General features: G+C 36.9%; 2 protein-coding genes across 3 annotated transcripts; both read right to left on the bottom strand.

Moving 5' to 3' along the window:
* Positions 1-396: 396 nt before the first annotated feature.
* Positions 397-1,941, bottom strand: MSRB1 (methionine sulfoxide reductase B 1). 2 transcript variants are annotated; one of them, XM_086590656.1, is made up of 5 exons: positions 1,589-1,941; positions 1,392-1,503; positions 1,205-1,270; positions 917-1,114; positions 397-613 (listed from the first exon to the last, which is right to left on the bottom strand). In XM_086590656.1, the coding sequence occupies exons 1-5, from the start codon at positions 1,773-1,775 to the stop codon at positions 586-588; spliced, it is 591 nt and encodes a 196-aa protein (XP_086446782.1). In that variant the 5' UTR covers positions 1,776-1,941; the 3' UTR covers positions 397-585. The 2 variants fall into 2 exon arrangements, with proteins under 2 accessions (XP_086446782.1, XP_086446783.1); XM_086590657.1 differs by having other exon boundaries at positions 1,392-1,497; positions 1,589-1,820.
* A 103-nt stretch (positions 1,942-2,044) lies between these two features.
* Positions 2,045-3,007, bottom strand: LOC147518988 (ribokinase-like). The gene is given in 4 exon segments (XM_086590658.1): positions 2,045-2,428; positions 2,519-2,554; positions 2,557-2,713; positions 2,837-3,007. Coding segments are annotated over 4 exon segments (441 nt in total). The 5' UTR covers positions 2,993-3,007; the 3' UTR covers positions 2,045-2,336.
* Positions 3,008-21,009: the final 18,002 nt, after the last annotated feature.

Genomic DNA, 21,009 nt, shown 5'->3' with positions numbered 1-21,009 from the left:
AAGAAAGATTATGGTGAAGCATGATTGGTTCAGACTGGTTCAGACGTCCTAATTAAGAAGAGAAGTTAATCCCCTTGAATACTTGATGAAGTATAATAGTCTGAGGATAAAGCTTTTCACACCATCTAGGTTATTCTATCATTGAAAACTTTTCCATTTTATAAGTTTTTCAAACTGCAGAGGTTTTCCACCTGGGATTCTTTGTACATGATCATAATTCCTTAATATTTATGACTATGCATGTTTTACGCTCATATTTAGTTTCTTGAAACCACTAATAATACTATGAAACTGGTCAGGGGGAAAAAAATCGAGTGCACAACGAATCAAACATTCAATCATACGCCACACGAGGCTACAGAAAATAGAAACATATGGAATGCACATCCACAAGCATTGAAGCAAAAATAATCATTATTGTATTGACATGCAACTTTGTAGGCATTTGTTAACACAATGGCGAACTCACAGTGAGTCGAAACAAAGTGAGATGCAAATATACAATGTACGAAATGTACAAAAAACTTTCCTGATAGTTGCTATAAAATCTTGAAGCCAGACTGCCCTCAATCTGTTGTATGCCTCCTATTTTGGTTTCAGCTTCAAAGATACACTGCAAATATGTCGATAATTAACACAGTAAGTTTTCAAAGTTGAGAAAAACTAGCAGGAAACACACCCTGTAAGTTGCACAGCTGACACTCACTAAACGATGCACTTTCTTGTCTTGGGATGCTAAAATATTCTTGCTATTCTAAAAATTAGAATGCCAAGACTTTAAAGTGTGCCTTTTACTGAATGGCCTCTCTATGCAACTCAGAAAGTTTCCTGCCAACAGTCCTCCTTTTAAGAAGTCCCACTCCAAAAAAACTGATTTAACCGTGAAAAACTTAAAAGCAGGGAGGATGTTAGTTACCTATTAATACAGTACCGCTTCCCAGTAGGTCGAGGACCATCATCAAAAACATGGCCAAGATGAGCGTCACAAACTGCACAAACAACTTCCTGACGAGGCATGAAGATAATTGACATATCTAACTTTGTTTTCACATTGTTACCAATTGGCTCATAATATGATGGCCAACCAGTTCCACTATCAAACTTGGTAGACGACCTAGATGAAACAGAAGTAATTAATCAGTTTAAAGTCAATTTTACAAGAGCAAATGCTACCAATAAAATATGAGTCGGGGGAAAAACTCACTCAAAAAGAGGCGTATCACAACATATGCAAAGATAAGTCCCTGGAGTTTTCGTGTCGCAATACTCCCTGAAAAGTAGAAACAGGATTTGTATGAAAACCATACCCCAAAGCAGAATACAGAAATTATACATAAGATAAAATTTAAAAGAAACAATATGGAGTTTGAGACTATATATATATATTATACCCAGTGAAAGCCCTTTCAGTTCCCTTTTGACGTGTTACATAAAACTGTTCACTTGTTAACCGTTTCTTCCACTCTTCATTGCTTAACGAAGCATAATCCGACTTGCCTATCTCTTCCATATATAAAATAACACAAATTACTAAAACGTAATAAAATTACTGAATTGGGCTTGGTGAAAAAGTGAATAGAAGACAAACCTTGAACATTTTCTGGTTTCTGAGAAGAAGAAGAAGAAGAAGAACCCATTGCACAGAAGGAGCGTGGGGCCCTTTTTGATATCTTGAAAGCTTGAAAGGTGGGGAGGAAAGAGTATTTTATTGAAGAAGAAGAAGAAGAAGTCTGGAAAGTTGTGAGAAGAGTTGTGTTGGAGCAGTTCAAAGCCATACCACCTTAGAATCTTTCAACTCTAGAGTCTAGATACACCAATATCTTATGGTTCTCTGACGTGGGACTTGGGTTTGGCTTGGTACGTGATTGCGGGTGCAACACGAATTTTAATGGTGTGAAATTGTACGAGTGTATTGGACTATTGGCCCTTTCACTTGCTCACAAAAACTCAAAATACATAGCTAGTCAGTTGAGACTTAAGAGAGCACTATGCAGTGAAAAATTACTAGTGTGTTGAAGATCAGTCGTCAAAAAAAAAAAAGTGATTTTTTTTTGTTACTGAATTTGTGAAATTAATAATGGACTATTGTACATTGAACTTGTGAAATACAAAATTGGGACTGAACTGTATGATGTAAACTTTCCATTTAGTATAGAAACCATTGAACCAAAATTTTGACGTGTATATGTATTCGAGGATCCACTAGACCACTCGACAGCACAATCATTCTTCAGTATCTGACCTGTCACTTCAACATGCCTATATAGTATATATGTAACTTGAGGCCTTCAGCAGTTAGAAGAAGTATACTGCTTAACCTACAATGGGAAATGCTCTCAAAAAGATTGGAGAGCATCCAGTACTGCTTTTCTTTCAGGCATGCTTGGAATTGCTCCCTTAACTTGAACACAAAGAGATGCTGCAGCAGCTGGAATAACACCACAATAATTTTGAGAAAACATGAATAAGATAAAAACAGAACAATGAAACAGAACAGAACAGAAAATCAATGCAATACCAGCAAATCTCAAGCTCTCCTTTTTGGACTTGCCCCTACTAGTGCAACAGCAAAAGCAGCAGTAAAAGTATCACCAGCACCAATTGTATCAATAACTTCTGCGGCAGCAATGATGGGTTGCCTGATTGCTTCCTCTCCTTCTATGAATAAGGCTGACCCTTTCTCACCGAGTTTCACCAGGACCTGCTTGACACCCTAAGAATAAAGATGTTCAAATGAGAAGTAGTTAGAATAAAACAGTTTATTGATCTGAAGTGTGGATCACCTGGAGAATGTAGAGCATGTACAGAAGTTTGGAAGTTCATATAGAAAACTGACCATTTCATGGCATTTTAACACAGCTTGACTTATTTCACTGAAGTTTTGTGTTGGCATTCCGGTCAAACGTTCCAGTTCAGTTTCATTTGGGCTCAGTATATCGACAAAACAAAGTAATTGTAATGGGATTTCTCCCTCCATTCCCCCAGCATCCATAATTACTTGAACACCTGCATCCGTGCAGCCTGCAGGTATACACGATTAAGGACTAAATCAGAAATCTGTACAAAGCTAGGACAAATCTGTAATATTCGCACCTTTGAGGCTATGAGCTGAGAGAGGAATAATGCTTAATGAAAACATGAAGCACTTTCTAATACATGAGTCATGCCTCGAGGCAGATGTAATTACAAAATTACTCAATGAAGAACACTCTCCATTGTTCATTCAAATAAATTCTATTTTGGATGATCATACATGGTCCATATCTCATAGTGTCATACGTTCTTACAATTATAGCATATCTTCAATTAATCCTGGACTTTTTTTTTTTCGCTAAAGTACGAAAACAACTTTAGTCTGATGTGCCTCATGGCCCGCCGTTAACAATATGTGTAGTTTGTGCACTCTTCTTTCCCTATTTACATGTGACCCTCCCAAATAAAAGATTAGCGCTTGCTTGATTTGAGAGAATAAGAATGTTCAGGAGAAGCCTTGAATGTGTCTTTCTGTGTCATTAGAACATTTATACGAAACGTTTCTCAGATTTTTCTTCGCCTCATTTTTCACATGGTTATAGTAGGATTTGAGTTGCAAACTACTAACTAAATAATGATTGCATCATTAAATTCAAATCTTAAAAGCACATATATTATTGATCTTTGGGATCAATTAGGTTCAATCCTTCACTGATCCTAAAGACTCAACTAACTGTGAAGGAAACTTAACTATCTTAGTTCGACTAAGCATTTAATCTCCACTGAAAATGGCCAAAGAAAGGTTCAACAACTAAAGAGACGGAGAAGAATAAATTTGCACACCCGGTGACCAAGGTCATCAATAATCTTTGTGACTTACACTAATATCGGTTCAGGGAAGAGGTGAGCTTCCCACAATCAAAGTCAGATTTCTTGAGTAACAAACCCATTTAGGATGCGACGACAAAAACTTGTCTCTAAAGAAGTTCATGATCTTCCCATTGCTCTGTTGTAACATACCGACAATATAAGATGTAGCAATGAGCTCAAAACTTCTCCACTTTCTTTCCTTAGCAAACTTCTTAATACCTTTCCTCATCCTCTTATATTCTTCTTCATCATCTGTTTTTTCTTTAGTTTGCTTTCTCGGAAAGACTTCAGAAAGACATCTTGCTAAAACAACACCATCTTCTAAGGCGCGACAACCCCTTGGCCAATATCAGGAGTCATACGATGCAGAGCCTCTCCTGCTACACATAAATTTTCTTTGTAGATAGCACCTGGCCATAGTACATTCAATGGATTCCCGGATCTTAATGGAGCTGAGATAATGCTTTCCAAACCGGTTTTTTCTATGACACCCAGTACTTCTTTGGGAACTTTACCAAGATTTTGTAGCACGAATTGTTTTATTTGGCTAAGGTCTTCTTCCTTTCTTGCTTCTTTCTCTACAACCACACGTCATACCATTAGTTTAAGAAAAAAAAATTGTTGAGCAGTGTCCTGCAACAATGTAGTTTCTGTTTCAAATCTCAAGATGAAAAACATACGTTGTGTTTAAGTACAATACTTGTTGATGTTGAAATGTCAAAGTAGAAAAGCATAGTTGAAATTAGATATTTACCAAAAGAAAACCACGCAATAGAAATTCTTACTTATATTGAGCAGATGGAGTGTAAGTGAAGAACTAGTACATGTGCTTCGCCTTGAGGGAAGGAATCTGGCGAAAAAGCCATTTCCGAAAAACAGCAGGAACTTTGGTTCAAAATTATGACCATCTGGAAACTCTACAAAACCTCTAATTGCCGCCCTTACGATTTAAAAGATCTCCTCAAGGAAATCTAGGTTCCTTTCCATTGCTTTGAAGTGTACCAATAGATCAAGAATGACTTAGTATCGACTACCTGAAAACCACATTAAGACAGAAAACCATGAGAAAAAAATATAAAAAATTTATTCCACTCATAATAAAAAATGAAAACAAAGGATAAAAAAGGATTATAAGATTTTGAATATATCATTATTTTTGTATGCAACCTGAAAAAAAATAAGTTTCTCAAGAAAACCTTAAATATTAATAGATGACACCAAGTTTCATAGGTAACTGGACATTGCACAGTCTCCCTATACTACAATATAGAGTCAGTGTTGAATAAAGAATCACCTAAGGATCTTTAAGAGTTTCAGTAGCGACCATATGGTTCTTAGCAATAAGGATTAATAATTGAAAACCAATTACATCAATCTAATCCTTGTTAAGTACATAAAGTAGCAAGCCGACCATATGGTTCTTTAGGAACGATCCACTCTCCACTAACTATAATTGATGCCTGCAACTGATCTCCTTCAGAGCCCCCATGATACACCTTCCTATTTCCCATAATACACCTGTTAGTTAGTTTCTTTAAATCAATCAATGGGCCAAGGATGGTCTTTTACTTCAGCAAAGCAAGAGAACATAATATGCAATGAAGATCCAAAACATATATTAGGCTCCAAAACACCTTGTAGTTGGGTTTCCAATTTTCTGTCATAGCTCTCAAAATTCAGTAGACACTAAGAATTAAATTTTCCAACTCATCATCCCAGTCCTCAATACTGACTATTTGATTGCTCAATGACAAAGAGTACCTATTCAAGCAAATTCCAAAACAATTAATACCGATTTTCATTGGGACGAAAGTTTTAATAGCGACTTTAACTATCTCAACTAAATAAATAAATGAAAAACAAACTATGAGAAAGAGAATATATAAACAGTCTTTCCGGGTTACAAAAGTGAGGAGAGCGGTACCAAAATGGGGTCACATTGTAAGAGCAACCACAAAAGTATGCCCTCAATACAAACATACAAAAAGATGAGAAAGAGTACACAACATCATATACAATCATAACTTTCCCATAAACCCCATAAGAAGACCCTAATCGGGACATATCCTCTACATGATGAAGCAATAAATAGGTAGCATGTCAGGTTGCATGGGTACAGACGGAGTGTCCGGGTTTGGACACGGCACGACGATTTGGACCGCGGCAAGATCGGAGAATTAGGTCTTGTTTTGCTTGAGTCCGGTGTTAATGCGTGTCCTTATCCGTGTCCGCATCGACACGGCACGCGATCTGAGAGGAAATTAGGGCGTACCCATGCAACAGAGGTAGCATGTGTGTAAAGAGGGAAAGTAAATAGAGAGAGACAATTTTGATTTCGAATTTTTATGTAGAATAATATAAAGTATTTTTAATTTTCAAAATGGATCCATATGAAATTCATCCCACACTTATTTTGTTCTGCCTTATCCCCTTGTCTGAAACTTTCCTTCCTCTTTCTTTAAATTTAAGAAGATTTAATAACAGTATGCTAAAACGGAGTATAGTGATAACGAAGTATAGTGATTAATAGAAAAGTAAGTACACATAAATAAGTAATTCATCCGCAGAGTATTTCTAATGTTTGTTTGGAATGAAATGTCTTATTGTTCATCTTGGATTTGTATCTCCCTTATAACAGTCTGATGGCCATTCTTTTTTGTAACATTCTTTAGTTTGTTCCACACAATTATCCGTCCGACTACATCTGTAAATAAAAAGAACAGCGTAAAACATTAGATTAACATTGGAAATAATTATTAAAATATTATAGTATGTAGGTACATACCTATAAGATGCTTGTCGTTAATCTTGGATGATATTTGATCAAAATCGACAAATTGGAATGCATGCTCTGCGAAGTTTGTAGCGCTGATTTTGGCTGGTTTTATCATGGTGCTCCAATTGAAAGTGATAATATATTCTCTAGATGTTACTTTATATGCCTTGTCGCTTTTTATCAAAGAAAATCTATAGATTTCATAAATCTCTTTCTCAACTATGCGGTGTCTAAACTTATCCATGAACGTTTTATAAATTCTTTAATGTATCTGGTGTACCTGGTAAAAGTGCAAATGTTGTTATATATATTGTGTTTGATAAAAAAAGTAAAACAAAAGATATATAATTATACATACGTGTTCGTCAATGAGGAGCATGTCTAAACTTGTTATTTCATCCTAGCTGTAGTCAACGGCTTCCCATAATCTACTTATTCTAGCTAATATCTTCCAGTCTCTATCAGAGGAGTCAATGGCAGCTATGCAGTGATGTTGAAGAAGTGCAATTCGTAGAGGTATGTATACACAATCATACAATATCAAATCTAAGAGAAATAAATTTTGCTGAAAGTATTGTCAAATATCTCACTCAAAAGAAAGTTTTATGCAAGCGTTAGTCCAACAACTGCAATAGTACATCTCCTTTAATAAGAGAAACGAATTTGGTTGAGAAGTGTCGAAAACATTCTAGACTCCTCGCCTTGTAATGGGTAGTGTTGAGAATGAATGCAGTCGGTTACGTGTTTTTTGTTAACTGTTTGGGCTGAGTGGGGGAATGGCCCATATTAGCGTTTAATTTTGGACTTTACATTGAGATGATCTTGCGTGATTTTGCATTAGTACATTTTCATTAGTATAGCTTCTTTTATACATGAGCAGAACTTTTGCTATTGCATTAATACACTTGCAGCAGTAAATGACTCTTTTTTCAATGCATCAACAGTAAATGACTAATGTTCAAGATGATGATACACAGAAGACACAACTGACTGGTGTAGAGGGCGGAGAGAGGTATTGTGTAACGCCCGTATTTTAAAATACGTATTTTTTCTATTTATTAATTAATTAAATTATTTTATTTTCAAAATTCATCCGGATCGGATTTCGGGATATGTGGGCCCGGTTTGGCCCGAAGTCGAAGTCATTGGGGTTTGGGTTTGGGACCCAAGATATAAACACATTTTTCAGAAAATAGGGTAAAAAAAAAGGACGAAAAAATAATGAAAATGGAGGTTTAGTTCTGGTTTCTTTGGAAGCCGGAATTGGAACGGCAGCTCGGACTCGGAGAAATTCGTGGAGCTGTTAAGACCTGTGAGTAGATTAGTTTTCTATCTCACGTATAATTGTACTGTTCAAAGTTTTCGTTCATTATTCGGTTATTGTTATTCGTCCTGTAGTTGTTACATTGGTTAAACTGTATTTTCGAAACACTGGTGATACTCTGAACTTAAAAACGGTCAAAGCTCTGTAAAGCTTGCACGGTTCCTTAATGGCAGCGCACCCCAGTATCGTTTTTTTTGTATTCTGTTGATTGTTGTGTTGTTTGTTTTGTTAAACTGTGATTGAGTCGTCTGAAGGAGGGGGGGGTGCTGAACCTTGGAAGTTGTTAATGGCGGCTCGCCCTAAACACTCCGGTAAAGAGGTGTTAACTGTTTTCGGTTGTGTGTGTGGTGGTGGGATGGAACCGGTGGTTGGGCTGTTTTCTTGTTTAATTGGAGTGTGGGGTTATATGTTAGACTAGTGTATTGTTGGGTCGTGAGTGAGTGCTGTTGGGGGCGGTTTGAAGCTCAGAACATCCGTCAATGGCGTTACTGCCATTACTGCGTTTCTGGAGGATTTGGTTTGATGCGTTTTTAAATTGTTTAAACTGTGTTTTTGTATGGTGGGTTGATGGGATGATGTTTGGTGGTAGTGGGGATGGTTGGGGCTGTCGATTTGAGCTTGGAGCAAGCTCTAATGGTGGCCGAAATTCCAGATCTAGATTTAGGAATAGTTTTTGGATTGTATGATTTGGAGTTTTTGCCTTTGTTAAAGTTGGAGGGGTTTTCTTGATGAGTAAAACCGATGGGTTGAAAGGGGTGGTTGTGTGGAGGTTGGTGGTGGCCGGATTTGGGCTGTTGTTGGTGGAGGGGATGATGAACAGTAATTTCAATTTCGATTTGGGCTTGGGCCTGGGTCGGTTTCCTTGGGCCAAAACTCAAATTTGATGTGGGCCGGTTCTATTTTTATGTTGGGCCAGTTCATTTCTATTTTGTTTGGGCCCAATTCTATTATTTTGTTTGGGCCCGGTTTGTTTTAGTTGTTTGGGCCAACCTCTTATTTGTTTTGTTGGGCCGGTTTCAGTTAAATTTTCGGGCCGAACTCAGTTGTATTTTGGGCCGAACCCATGTGTATCTTTGGACCAGTTTAATTAAGTTTAGTTTGGGACCAGTTCTAATATTAGTCTATGGGCCCGTTTCATTTGTATTTTTGGACTGAACCACTTAATTGTGTTGCCCGTTTTAATATTATTCGGAGGTCGGTCATAGACTTAAAATAGATCCAATTGGGTCGGTAGAATAAATAAGTGGACTTCAGAGTTTAGGCGTTCAGGTTTGAGCCCGATCCAGGTCCGGCCCGTCATGAAGCCTACGAGCCACGACTTCGACTTTAAATTTTACTGAACTACGGCTATTTACGACCCTGACTGTTTGAACATTTAAAACGACGGTTTGACTTTGATAATGATGAATTGACTTTGACCGGGACACGTTGACTTTTGTAGAGACAGTTTGACTTTGACCATCGACCGATTGACTTTGATGGTTGACTTTGACCTTTGACCATGGACGGTTGACTTTCACCTTTGACTTTGACAATGACAGGTTTGGCTTTGGACCATGACATGTTGAGTTTGACCTTGACCATGAGGTGTTGACCTTTGACCAGATTGACCATTGACTTTGTTGTTGATTGACTTTGTGGATTGGTTGTGGAATGTTGACTTTTCTAGTTTTTCATATGTTTGATTTAGATGGATAAATATAGAATAAAATATTGTCGAATATTATATAACTTGGTTGGTCATTATCTAATTTAGATTTGGCGAAGAGTAGTGTGTAAAAGATTTATATATTGGGCTTTGATTGTGGATTTGTTTATTTGTCTACACGTTTTATGTGTATATTATATAATAATAGCGTGTAGTAATAAAACTTTGTGGAAGTTTGTATATATTTGGTGGTCATTATCAAGAAAGATTTGACCTCGATGTTGTGTATTTTGACACGACGACGATATTGAGATGTTAGGAGACATTATATTCTAATCACGTTATAATAAATAATGTACGCGATCACGGAAAGATTGACATGACATGATATAACACGTTATAATATATTGACGCAATATCTTGGAGAAATGTTTATACACTCCATTATTTTATATGTGAGATCTTAATATAGTATTGGTGAATAATCGCCGGGGGAGGTGTGGTGTAGTCTAATAATATATTGGCGCGTGAAAAGTATGAAATATGGTTATGAGATATATTGAGATATTTCAGAGATTGTGGCTTTACAATGATAAGGTAATTGACCGACCGACGTGATATAGTAGAAATGTTTATGAGTCATTAATGTATTTAATACCGAATAAATTACATAACGAAAATCCTAACCCGACTACCACAACTCATGTGATTGGCCCTTCCGGCGTTTGGTTAATCTGATAGCGCCCGAGGCCCCTACGGCGCTTCGATTAAGTTTGAATGGCGCTTCGGCGGCCCCGGCGGAAAACCGAATAATTGGTTTGATTATTCCGTTATTCGAAAATAACGATGATCGCATAATATTTTATGCCGAATAGTGGCAATGCTTACATAGATTTGGCTTATTTGTGAGGATTTACGGTGTCGTATGCATCCCGCCAGGTGGTGGTTACGCACCTGTGAGTGGCTCATTATGTAAGGGGAGGCATGTGGATGTACATGTTCGTTGGGTTTGCGATTGTGGTAAATGGGGAAACCAGGTAAAGACATGATACGACGTGATTTTAGGGACAATGTGAAAGCCCGAAATAATCTAATTATGGTAATATGTTGGTAAATGATATATACAGATAGATGATTTGTATATGGGTTGGTTATTTGTTTAGTTAGAACAACTCGATGGAGAACTACACGCCTTATTTATTATGTGTATAGTTTGTTTGTGTTGGTTAGTAGGAAGTTAAAGCAAGCGATTGGTGGAGGAACACCGCCTTTAATTATTATTCTTAAGGATGTTGTATTAGTCGTTAAAAGTTAAAGCTTTCGATGGAGGAACTAACTAGCGTATGGATCACAGATGTATATGTATAATTATATGTTGTATTTTTAGTATTACTCACACCAAAGCATTTTATAATGTCAACCGATTTGCATGTTTGTTTATCGGGTGTGTTCCTTCAATGAACATAGTTGATAAGTTTTGACAGTTTAATGTTGAAGAAGATTGGTTCGCGGCTTGTGGTTTGCGTTAGCGTTAGATCTCGAGGATGTGTCTTGTTTTCCTTTGAGGTGATATAGATTTTCCGGTTGAGATAATGTTATTTCAGATTTTCATTTGTAAATTATTTTTTGAAATGAATAGGATTCATTGTTTAAGTTAAAAATTTTATTGGTTTTAATTATCCAAGATATTTAAACCGTTTATGGGTTTTTGGAATGGAGAGTGTGTCGCACCCCGGAGATCGAAGAGTCGGGGACAAATATTGTTTTTCAGATTCGTCACGAAATTAAAGGTGTTAATGATTTGGTATCGAAAGCATTTGGTTAGCTTGCAACTAAGGTGAAGCCCAGGTGATTCCGGATCGTGGTTTATGGGTAGTGTTTAAGAAGTTTTATTTTTCAAAACTATTTCCGCCATTGTTTTATTTTTCAAACGTTAAAATGAAAGAGACATATAAATAAAAGAGTCGATATTTTTCTGGATTTGTTTTGACGCGTGTGATGTGATATTTAAATTAGTTACTTCTTGTGGAGTGCATATGAGATGCTTTTATTTTTTCCTTATCATATGAGGAGTGGTTATATTTGTAATATGTTAAGTATTAACGGATTTGATCAAAATGAGCTGTGCTGCTGTAATATTGATTTATTGTTAGTGATCATTTTCACGTGGAGTATGGATTAAGTATGACCACATGTCTGTGAACTTTGTATTTGAGTGGTATGATATTATACAAGAAATAATAAGATATTTAATCTATATTGAATAAGTTGTATTATTTGATGGCTTTACAGCATCTTGAGTAAGGAACTAATCGCGCCGGTGTTGGAGGAACTATCTCTCACCACATCGCACGCGTTAATGGATGAATAATATTTTAAAGTATAAGAGATTAATCTGTTAGAGGTGATTAGTTAGAAATAGATTGAATATAATAATAAAATATATGTGTATTCTTTTTGAGATGTGTATACCATACACATATACACGTGTATTCTTTGAGAGCGTGTATACTTATGATATCGCAGTGTATTTTTGAGATGTGTATACTTGCGATACACGTAGGATTTTTATATTATTGTATATAGGTGAACTATTACCGTATGATATGATTGATTAATATCGTTAAATTAGTTTCACATGATTTTTGCATATCGAAAGTATTTACTCTTAATTGTTTTGTTTGATCTATATGATTTTGATAGAGGAATATGAAAACAAAATTATTTTTGGATACGATGTTATATTTGATCCGATTGCAAGCATGAATTAGATTCAAGGGTTGTTTTAAATTTAATGCTTCCGAGAGCATGATTAAAGTAAATATAAAGTTTTATTATAGTATCAATGACATGAGTGACATTTTGTTTTAAGTGTATCCAGGACACTAATTTTCTTTTATGCATGATAATGAGAACTCCATAATGTTTCATGCATGGATGAACTTATCCCTATAGTATTTATTAATTTAAGTAAAATATTAATTTTCGTAGAGTTTGCTACGTGTCAAGAAACCGCATGCTAATGAGAAAGGATGTATTTATCTTGCGTTTAAGGACAATAATAATGTGTTTTAATATAGGCGCTTAAACTATAATAGGTTTTGTAATGGCATGAGGATATATATTCGAAAGTATTATTTAAAAATAATAATTAGTACCAATGTTATCTTGTTTAAGTTTAATCAACGTGCATTCTTGTATAGGTTCTAAGGTAATAACCAACGCATTACTTGTTCAGATAGTTTTTTTACTTAGAATCTCGGGGACGAGATTCTTTTTTGAGATGTATAAGATATGCCTCAGATTTTAAAAATAACGATTTTTTCTATTTATTAATTAATTAAATTATTTTATTTTCAAAATTGGTCGGATCGGACTCGGGATATGTGGCCCGGTTTTGGGCCCGAAGTCGGTGGGCTTGGGTTTCGGACCCAAGTATATAAACACATTTTTCTAGAAAATAGGGTTCAAAAAAAAAAAAAAGGATAAAATAATGAAAATGGAGGCGAGAGAGAAGTTCGGTTTTTTGGAGCGATGGGATGACGGCGGCTCGGTTTCTGAGAAAGAAATTCGTGGAGATTGTTAAGACACCGCGGAGTAGATTAGTTTTCTATCTCACGATAATTGTACCGTTCAAAGTTTTTTCGTTCATTATTCGGTTATTGTTATTCGGGTCCCGTGAAGTTGTTACATTGGTTAAACCGTATTTTCAAACACCGGTGATACTCAACTTAAAACGGTCAAAGCCGTAAAGCTTGCACGGTTCCTTAATGGCCTATGCACCCCAAGATCGTTTTTTGTATTCCGTTGATTGTTGTGTTGTTTGTTTTGTTAAACCGTGATTGAGTCGTCAAGAAGCGAGGGGGTTTGAACCTTGAAGTTGTTAATGGCGGCCGCCCTAAACACTCGAAAAAGAGGTGTTAACCATTTTCGGTCAGGTGTGTGGTGGTGGGATGGAACCGGTGGTTGGGTCTGTTTTTCTTGTTTAATTGGAGTGTGGGGTTATATGTTAGACTAGTGTATTGTTGGGGTCGCGGAGTCTTTGTCTTTGTTGGGCGGTTTGAAGCTCGTAACATCCGGCCAATGGCGCATCGCCATTATCGTTTACGGAGGATTTGGTTTGATCGTTTTTAAATTGTTTAAACCGTGTTTTGTATGGTGGGGTTGATGGGATGATGTTTGGTGGTAGTGGGGATGGTCATCGTCGATTGAGCTTGGAGCAAGCTCTAATGGTGGCCGAAATTCCGTGATCTAGATTTAGGAATAGTTTTGGATTGTATGATTTGGAGTTTTTGCCTTTGTTAAAGTTGGAGGGTTTTCTTGATGAGTAAAACCGATGGGTTGAAAGGGTGGTTGTGTGGAGGTTGGTGGTGGGGTGGGCCGGATTTTGTTGGTGGAGGGATGATGAACAAGTAATTTCAATTTCGATTTGGGGCTGGCCCGGTCGGTTTCCTTGGGCCAAAACTCAAATTTGATGTGGGCCGGTTCTATTTTTATGTTGGGCAGTTCATTTCTATTTTGTTTGGGCCCAATTCTATTATTTTGTTTGGGGCGGTTTGTTTTAGTTGTTTGGGCCAACCTCTCTTATTGTTTTTTGTTGGGCCAGTTAAATTTTCGGGTAAACTCGGATTTGTATTTTGGGGCCGAACCCATGTGTATCTGGACCGGAGTTTAATTAAGTTTAGTTTGGGACCGGTTCTAATATTAGTCTATGGGCCCGCTTTCATTTGTATTTTGGACCGAACCAATTTAATTGTGTTGGGCCCGCTTTAATATTGTTCGGAGCCACCCATAGTGGGACTTAAAATAGATCCAGGTCGGAGTAGAATAAATAAGTGGACTTCAGAGTTTCGGTTCTAAGGTTTGGACTCGCCATTGGTCCGAAATCCACATCGGGTCATGAGCCCACGAGCCACGACTCGACCTTAAGCCACGAACCATGGCTATGACCTGACCGAACACCTTTAAACGACGGTTTGACTTTGACAATGATGAATTGACTTTGACCGGGGACCGTTGACTTTGACTAGAGGCGGTTTGACTTTGACCATCGACCGTTGACTTTGATGGTTGACTTTGACCTTTGACCATGGACGGTTGACTTTCACCTTTGACTTTGACAATGTTGCAGTTTGGCTTTGACCATGACATGTTGAGTTTGACCTTGACCATGAGGTGTTGACCTTTGACCGTTGACCATTGACTTTGATCGTTGATCATTGACTTTGACCGATTGACCGCGTGGAATGTTGACTTTTCTAGTTTTTCATATGTTTGATTTAGATGGATAAATATAGTAATAAAATATTGTCGAATATTATATAACTTGGTTGGTCATTATCTAATTTAGATTCGACGAAGAGCCGCCAGTAAAAGATTTATATATTGGGCTTTGATGGGATCGCTTTATTTGTGCTACGCTTTATGCCAGATATTATATGGACACATGTAGTAATAAAATGCTGTGGAAGTTTGTATATATTTGGTGGTCATTATCTAAGAAAGATTTGACCTTGATGTTGTGTATTTTTGACACGTGACGATATTGAGATGTTAGGAGACATTATATTCCTAATACGTTATAATAAATAATGTATGCGATACGTGGAAGCATTGTGACATGACATGATATAATACGTTATAATATATTGATGCAATATCTTGGAGAAATGTTTATACACTCTATTATTTTATATGTGAGATGCTAATATAGTATTGGTGAATAATTGCCCACGGGAGTGTGGTGTAGTGCAATAATATATTGGCACGTGAAAGTATGAAATATGGTTATGAGATATATTGAGATATTTCTAGAGATTGTGGCTTAGTGCAATAAGGTAATTGACCCGCGACGCGTGATATAGTAGAAATGTTTATGAGTCATTAATGTATGACAACCGAATAAATTACATAACGAAAAAGAACCCGACTACCACAACTCATGTGATTGGCCCCTTCCGGCGCTTCAGGTTAACCGATCGGCCCGCTGCCCTTCCGGCGCTTCGCTTAAAATTTGAATGGCCTTTCGGCTGCCGGGGCGAAAGCCGAATAGTGGCTTGATTATTCCGATTCGCGAAAATAGAACGATGACGCTAATATTTTTATGCCGAATAGTGGCAATGCTTACATAGATTTGGCTCCGCGCCGAGATTTGAGGATTTGCGCGGCATCCCGCATCAGTGGTGGGTTACGACGGAGTGGCTCATTATGTAAGCGGAGGCATGTGGATGTACATGTTCGGCGTTGGTTTTGCGATTGGGTAGCCGAGGAAACTAGGTAAAGACATAGATACGACGCGTGATTTTAGGGACACACAAAGAAAGCCCGAAATAATCCTAATTATGGTAATATGTTGGTAAATGATATATCTCAGATAGATGATTTGTATATGGTTGGTCGGTTATTTGTTTAGTTAGAACCAAGGCCTCGATGGAGGAACTACATGCCTTATTTATTATGTGTATAGTTTGTTGTGTGGTTAGTAGGAAGTTAAGGGCGCACTCGGTGGAGAGGAACTACCGCCTTTAATTATTATTCTTAAGGATGTTGTCAGATTAGTCGTTAAAAGTTAAAAGGCACTCGATGGAGGAACTAACCGTAGTATGGATTGGTATGTATATATGTATAATTATATGTTGTATTTTAGGTTACTCACACCAAAGATTTTTATAATCTTGACCGATTTGCATGTTTGCTTATCCGGGTGTTTCTTCAATGAACATAGTTGATAAGTTTTTGACAGTTTAATGTTGAAGAAGATTGGTCGCGGCTTGTGTTTAAGCGTTAAGCGATCTCGGGGATGTGTCTTGTTTTCCTTTGAGGTGATATAGATTTTCGGTTGAGATAATGTTATTTGCATTTTCATTTGTAAATTATTTTTGAAATGAATAGAATTTGTTGTTTAAGTTAAAAATTTTATTGGTTTTAATTATCCGCGATATTTAAAATTTGTTTATGGGTTTTGGGAATGGAGAGTGTGTCGCACCTCTGAGATCGAAGAGTCGAGGGGACAAATATTGTTTTTCCGAATTGGCCGAAATTAGGGTGTGACATATTGCTTTAGCAAGATCCGATCTTTGCCTCGGATGTTGTCTTGTCAAAGAGCTATGATCCGCTTTATGGTGCAAGGCCAATTAGGAGGTGGTCGGAGAAGAAGGTGGTGACCGAAGTTATCAAAGATGCCGATAAGAGGGAGATAGATGAGAACTCATCGGGCCTATATTGATGCTTCACCAATAGCGATGAGCTAGCATATCATGTAGAGAAGAATGGGGGCCTTGTGAATGCGAAAGACCGGTAAAAAAATCAGATGTAATTGATTGAGATACCGAATAGGTAGAGGAATGATTCGCCAGCCGCGGAAGAGGATCCGGATTGAAGAAATTGATGATGATACGCAGAAGACATAACCGACCGGGTGTAGAGGCGGCAAATTAAGAGAAGCACACTTCATATTGGAAGTGGATATATATAGTTATTGTACTTACTTATAGAATAGGAGCATATCGTCTATGAACATAAATGATGTATGTATCCAATATGAAAAGCATCCGAAATTGGCTATAAATGCATAATACTTAACCCGTAACCGGTAGACAGTGAGAACAACAAAATCCCAACAAACAAACAATAAGTTTAATGCAGAACTTAGCTAAATCAAAATCCAAAAATACTCTGCAAAATGAAAACTGAAACCATATAGTCATAGCTCTGATAATATGAGCAATTAAAATCCACATAGTGTCCGAAACGAAAAATGAAACCATATAGTCATAGTTGTGACAATATGAGCTCCTTATCTAGTTCATCCGCCTTATGAGCTCATTGATGTAATCTTTCCTATTTCCAGAATCTCCACCTTCAACATAGTGGTTTCTCTTCTTCTTAATTCCACCTAATGGAGCAAATTAACCTGGAAAGGCCATAAGAAGTTGTTTGGTTCCCGAAATGAGGTCCCTACGGTCATGATCTCATGAATCAAATCTTCAACGCAGATCCGAAAGTAGAACTCCCAAGCTTGACTACCTCTACAATGTAAAACAAATCAAACCAACCAAAACATATAATATATGAGATTGTATTTTCACAAAACGAATCAAAACTAAATATCCAAATATTAAAGTAACTTTATGCGACACCTTCATTGATACAAAAATTATTCCTAAATATAATATATGAGATTTGTATTTTGATAGGTAAAATTTTCTCGTATTTGCTCAGATTTGATTTTCTCAATATAAAGTTCACAATTCTAGTTCTCCGGGGGTAGGGAATGGAGGCGAATATAAAATCACAATGTTCATGGCGAGGAGATGGAAGCTATCGACAAAAGAAGAGTTTCCTTTTCGATATGTGGGTTTTGTAAATACAAATCTTAAACAACTAAAAAGGAAAACAAAAACAGATCGACGGAGTCTATTGGGCAATTTAGAACAATTTAAAATCTAGAATGGGACGGTGGTGCGTAAACTAAAAAGCGATTCTGAGAGAGATGTATCTTTGTACCGGTTTTTAGAAGAATCGACTCAACATATTATTGAACCAAATGCTTCAAAAAAAAATATGTACAATACCTAATGAAAAATATTGCTTACTTCTATCTTTCCTCTTCCCATGGTAGCAACGGCAGCGGAAATAAATGACAAAGATCTTTAATCGGCCGATAGAAAGTACGCAAAGAATCCTCTTGGCCTCATCATCGGGTTCCATTGGGTCCATCATACGGTCTCCTTTGTGGCGTTTCACGTCGCCTCGACTCTGTCTTCTTAGGTGTCGGACCAAGAGCGATCATCCAATTCTATGGAGTCCATCAGGACTTGAACCTCCAAAATAACCGCCTTTACGCCAGATCACTCCATCCCACCGCCTAATTGTTTTTTTGTTGTTGTACACCCAGAGAGTAACTGCATTCCCTTCACTTGTGAGTCTCCTTTCCCATGTCATGAATATAATATGATCTTCTTCATACTTCCCATACTCAAGAGGCTCCCACACTTAGCTTCTCACACACATGCAGCTGCTTTAAGTTATATAGCAAACTCAAAAGAATATGATACTGGAGCTACATATATATCACTACCACTATCAATGTTCACTAAAACTTGCTATGCAATATTCTAAGTAGAAAGGATATTATGTTGACTTGAGTGAGTGAAATAGCAAATATACATTTCTATAGCGAATGGAGTGATGAGTTATCCATAACGCCTCTTTACCACATACGACACACATCTGTGCATATCTCTAGACATGCTTATGCAAAGATCCTCGAGGTTCACAATCAGAGCGGAGTTTAGAAGAGTAGGACTAAGTTAAAGCTCCAAGTGAAGCAACATTAGTAGTGGCGAAGAACATTTTTAAAGGGGATTTTTCCATTTGTTACTTTCAATAGGCATCTAAGCATAAGTGGAGCAAAAGTAAGCTGAAATATCTACGCCTTCCAAACTTCTGCGATTCGCAAAATGTAGTTGTCATTGGACCTTGATTATTTCTTGCCAAAATCATAATCATAACTTTGTTCTAGACTTCTTTTCCTAGAAAAATGTATGGGATTAACCGATGAAAAACCGTGGAACTCATTTTATTAATTGAGAACTGAAGGATAGACTTTAAAACATGGGAATGTGTACATCTTCATAAGTAGAGGTGCAAAATAAGTACTTTTACCATTTAATTATCTTTAAAAAAAGATTTGAACAAATGGAATGATATGAAGAAAGGAAATCACAAATTCACAATTGATATAAGCATATCAAAGAAACTATCTTACAAAACCCAGCATTGCATGAACGTCAATAATCTCCACATCTTGTTGGGTTACCGGGTTTGTCATTAGGCAAAATGGCGGTTGCATCCTATAGATAGCCGAATATCAAGTAAGTCTCCTTATATAGACCCTTTAAATAATGTATAATTATGATTTAAGTTGATATAAACACAATTTTTACCATAAGGGCATCAGCAAGCTTTGTTTTGTCCTCATCTCGATCTATCCTTGCATTCATAGTTGCCGCAGATTTAGCCATGGCGCCTACACCACCAGGAGTAGTGATGACATTACTACGGGTTACTCTATCCAATTCTGCTTGAATCATTGCTTTGATCGACTGGTATTAATGTAGTTCCTTCGAGTGCTTCTCCAATGCTTATGTTGAACTATGCCATCCACAGTACAAAGAAGCCATAAATGAAAATATGTGGTGGGGGGCACTTACATGGTTATTTTTCTTCCATTGATATCCAATAAAACCCATTTTCATTCTGAGTTTAGATTCTTGGCTGCAACTATGCATATCTATAAGCACCACCGCTACATCTCTATTACACTCTTCACTGCAAAAAAATATATATATATATTAACAGATAAAGTTTGAAGTTTTATTTTAAGGAGAAGAAAGATTATTACCATCGGGTGAAAGCACTTCCATCTTTGGCACGTTTGAGAGAGTTACCGGAATGCTTGTTGGTGTCGGTTTCAACTTCAACCCTCTTTCTTGTTCTTGGAGGATTCGTCAATTTTGCTCGAGCCATTATTTTCAGAGAGATTTTGAGAGATGGTTTGGAATTTGGAAGTGAGAAAGGGTGAGCGATTTGTTTAATAAGTTGGGTGAAATGTTTTGGATTTTGAGTAGCCCAAACAAATGCAAAGATTGGTTGGGAGAACCAACTCAAAGATGGTAACACCATTAACAATATGTCACTGATGCACGGAAATGAGATCAATATGGACAATTAGGTGTAATTTCAGCAATGACAGTTTCTTTTGCGATCAAAATCATTTAATCCCACGAACCGAAAGTCTATATAGTAGAAGAAAGATTATAACCGAATGGATATAAGATTTAAGAATGGAGATAAGATTTAAGAAAGAGGTTTTTATCTACTTATCTATTTTGGGTTTTTATGTATTTTGGACTACGAACAATTGAAATCGCAAAAAAAAAGGCGTAGAATTCATTTTTTTAAGTAAAATCTGATGTGTCAGTCTGAGAGAAAAAAAGGGGACTGACGTGGGTCACTGGGAGCATTCTCAACTACTCAGTATTAATGGTCTTTGATATACATATATTATTTATTCAAGTGGACTTTAAACTTTTGAGTCATTAGATATCTATGTAGCAAGTCCGGCCATAGGCCGGGCCAAATGGCTAGTATATATAATAGTAGTCTCTTTTCGTGCTCATTAGGGATGTCCACATAAGCAAGGGGATTAAGAAAAAATAGGAGAAAAAAAAATAGTAAGTAAGAGTCCCAATTAATTATGTTTCCTTTATATACTAAATCTCTTTTCAAGAGTCCTAATTAATTATGTTTTCGGGCTTATTGAGGCTGTCCACGTAAGCAGGGAAATTAAGAAAAAATAGGAGAAAAAAAATAGTAAGTAAGACTCCCAATTAATTATGTTTCCTTTATATACTA

This window comes from Coptis chinensis, chromosome 2 (genome assembly GCF_015680905.1).
Source record: "Coptis chinensis isolate HL-2020 chromosome 2, ASM1568090v1, whole genome shotgun sequence".
In the NCBI taxonomy this organism is placed as follows: Eukaryota; Viridiplantae; Streptophyta; class Magnoliopsida; order Ranunculales; family Ranunculaceae; genus Coptis; species Coptis chinensis.
The sequence above is the reverse complement of the archived record's forward strand: the minus strand, read 5'-3'. Positions and strand labels throughout refer to the sequence as shown.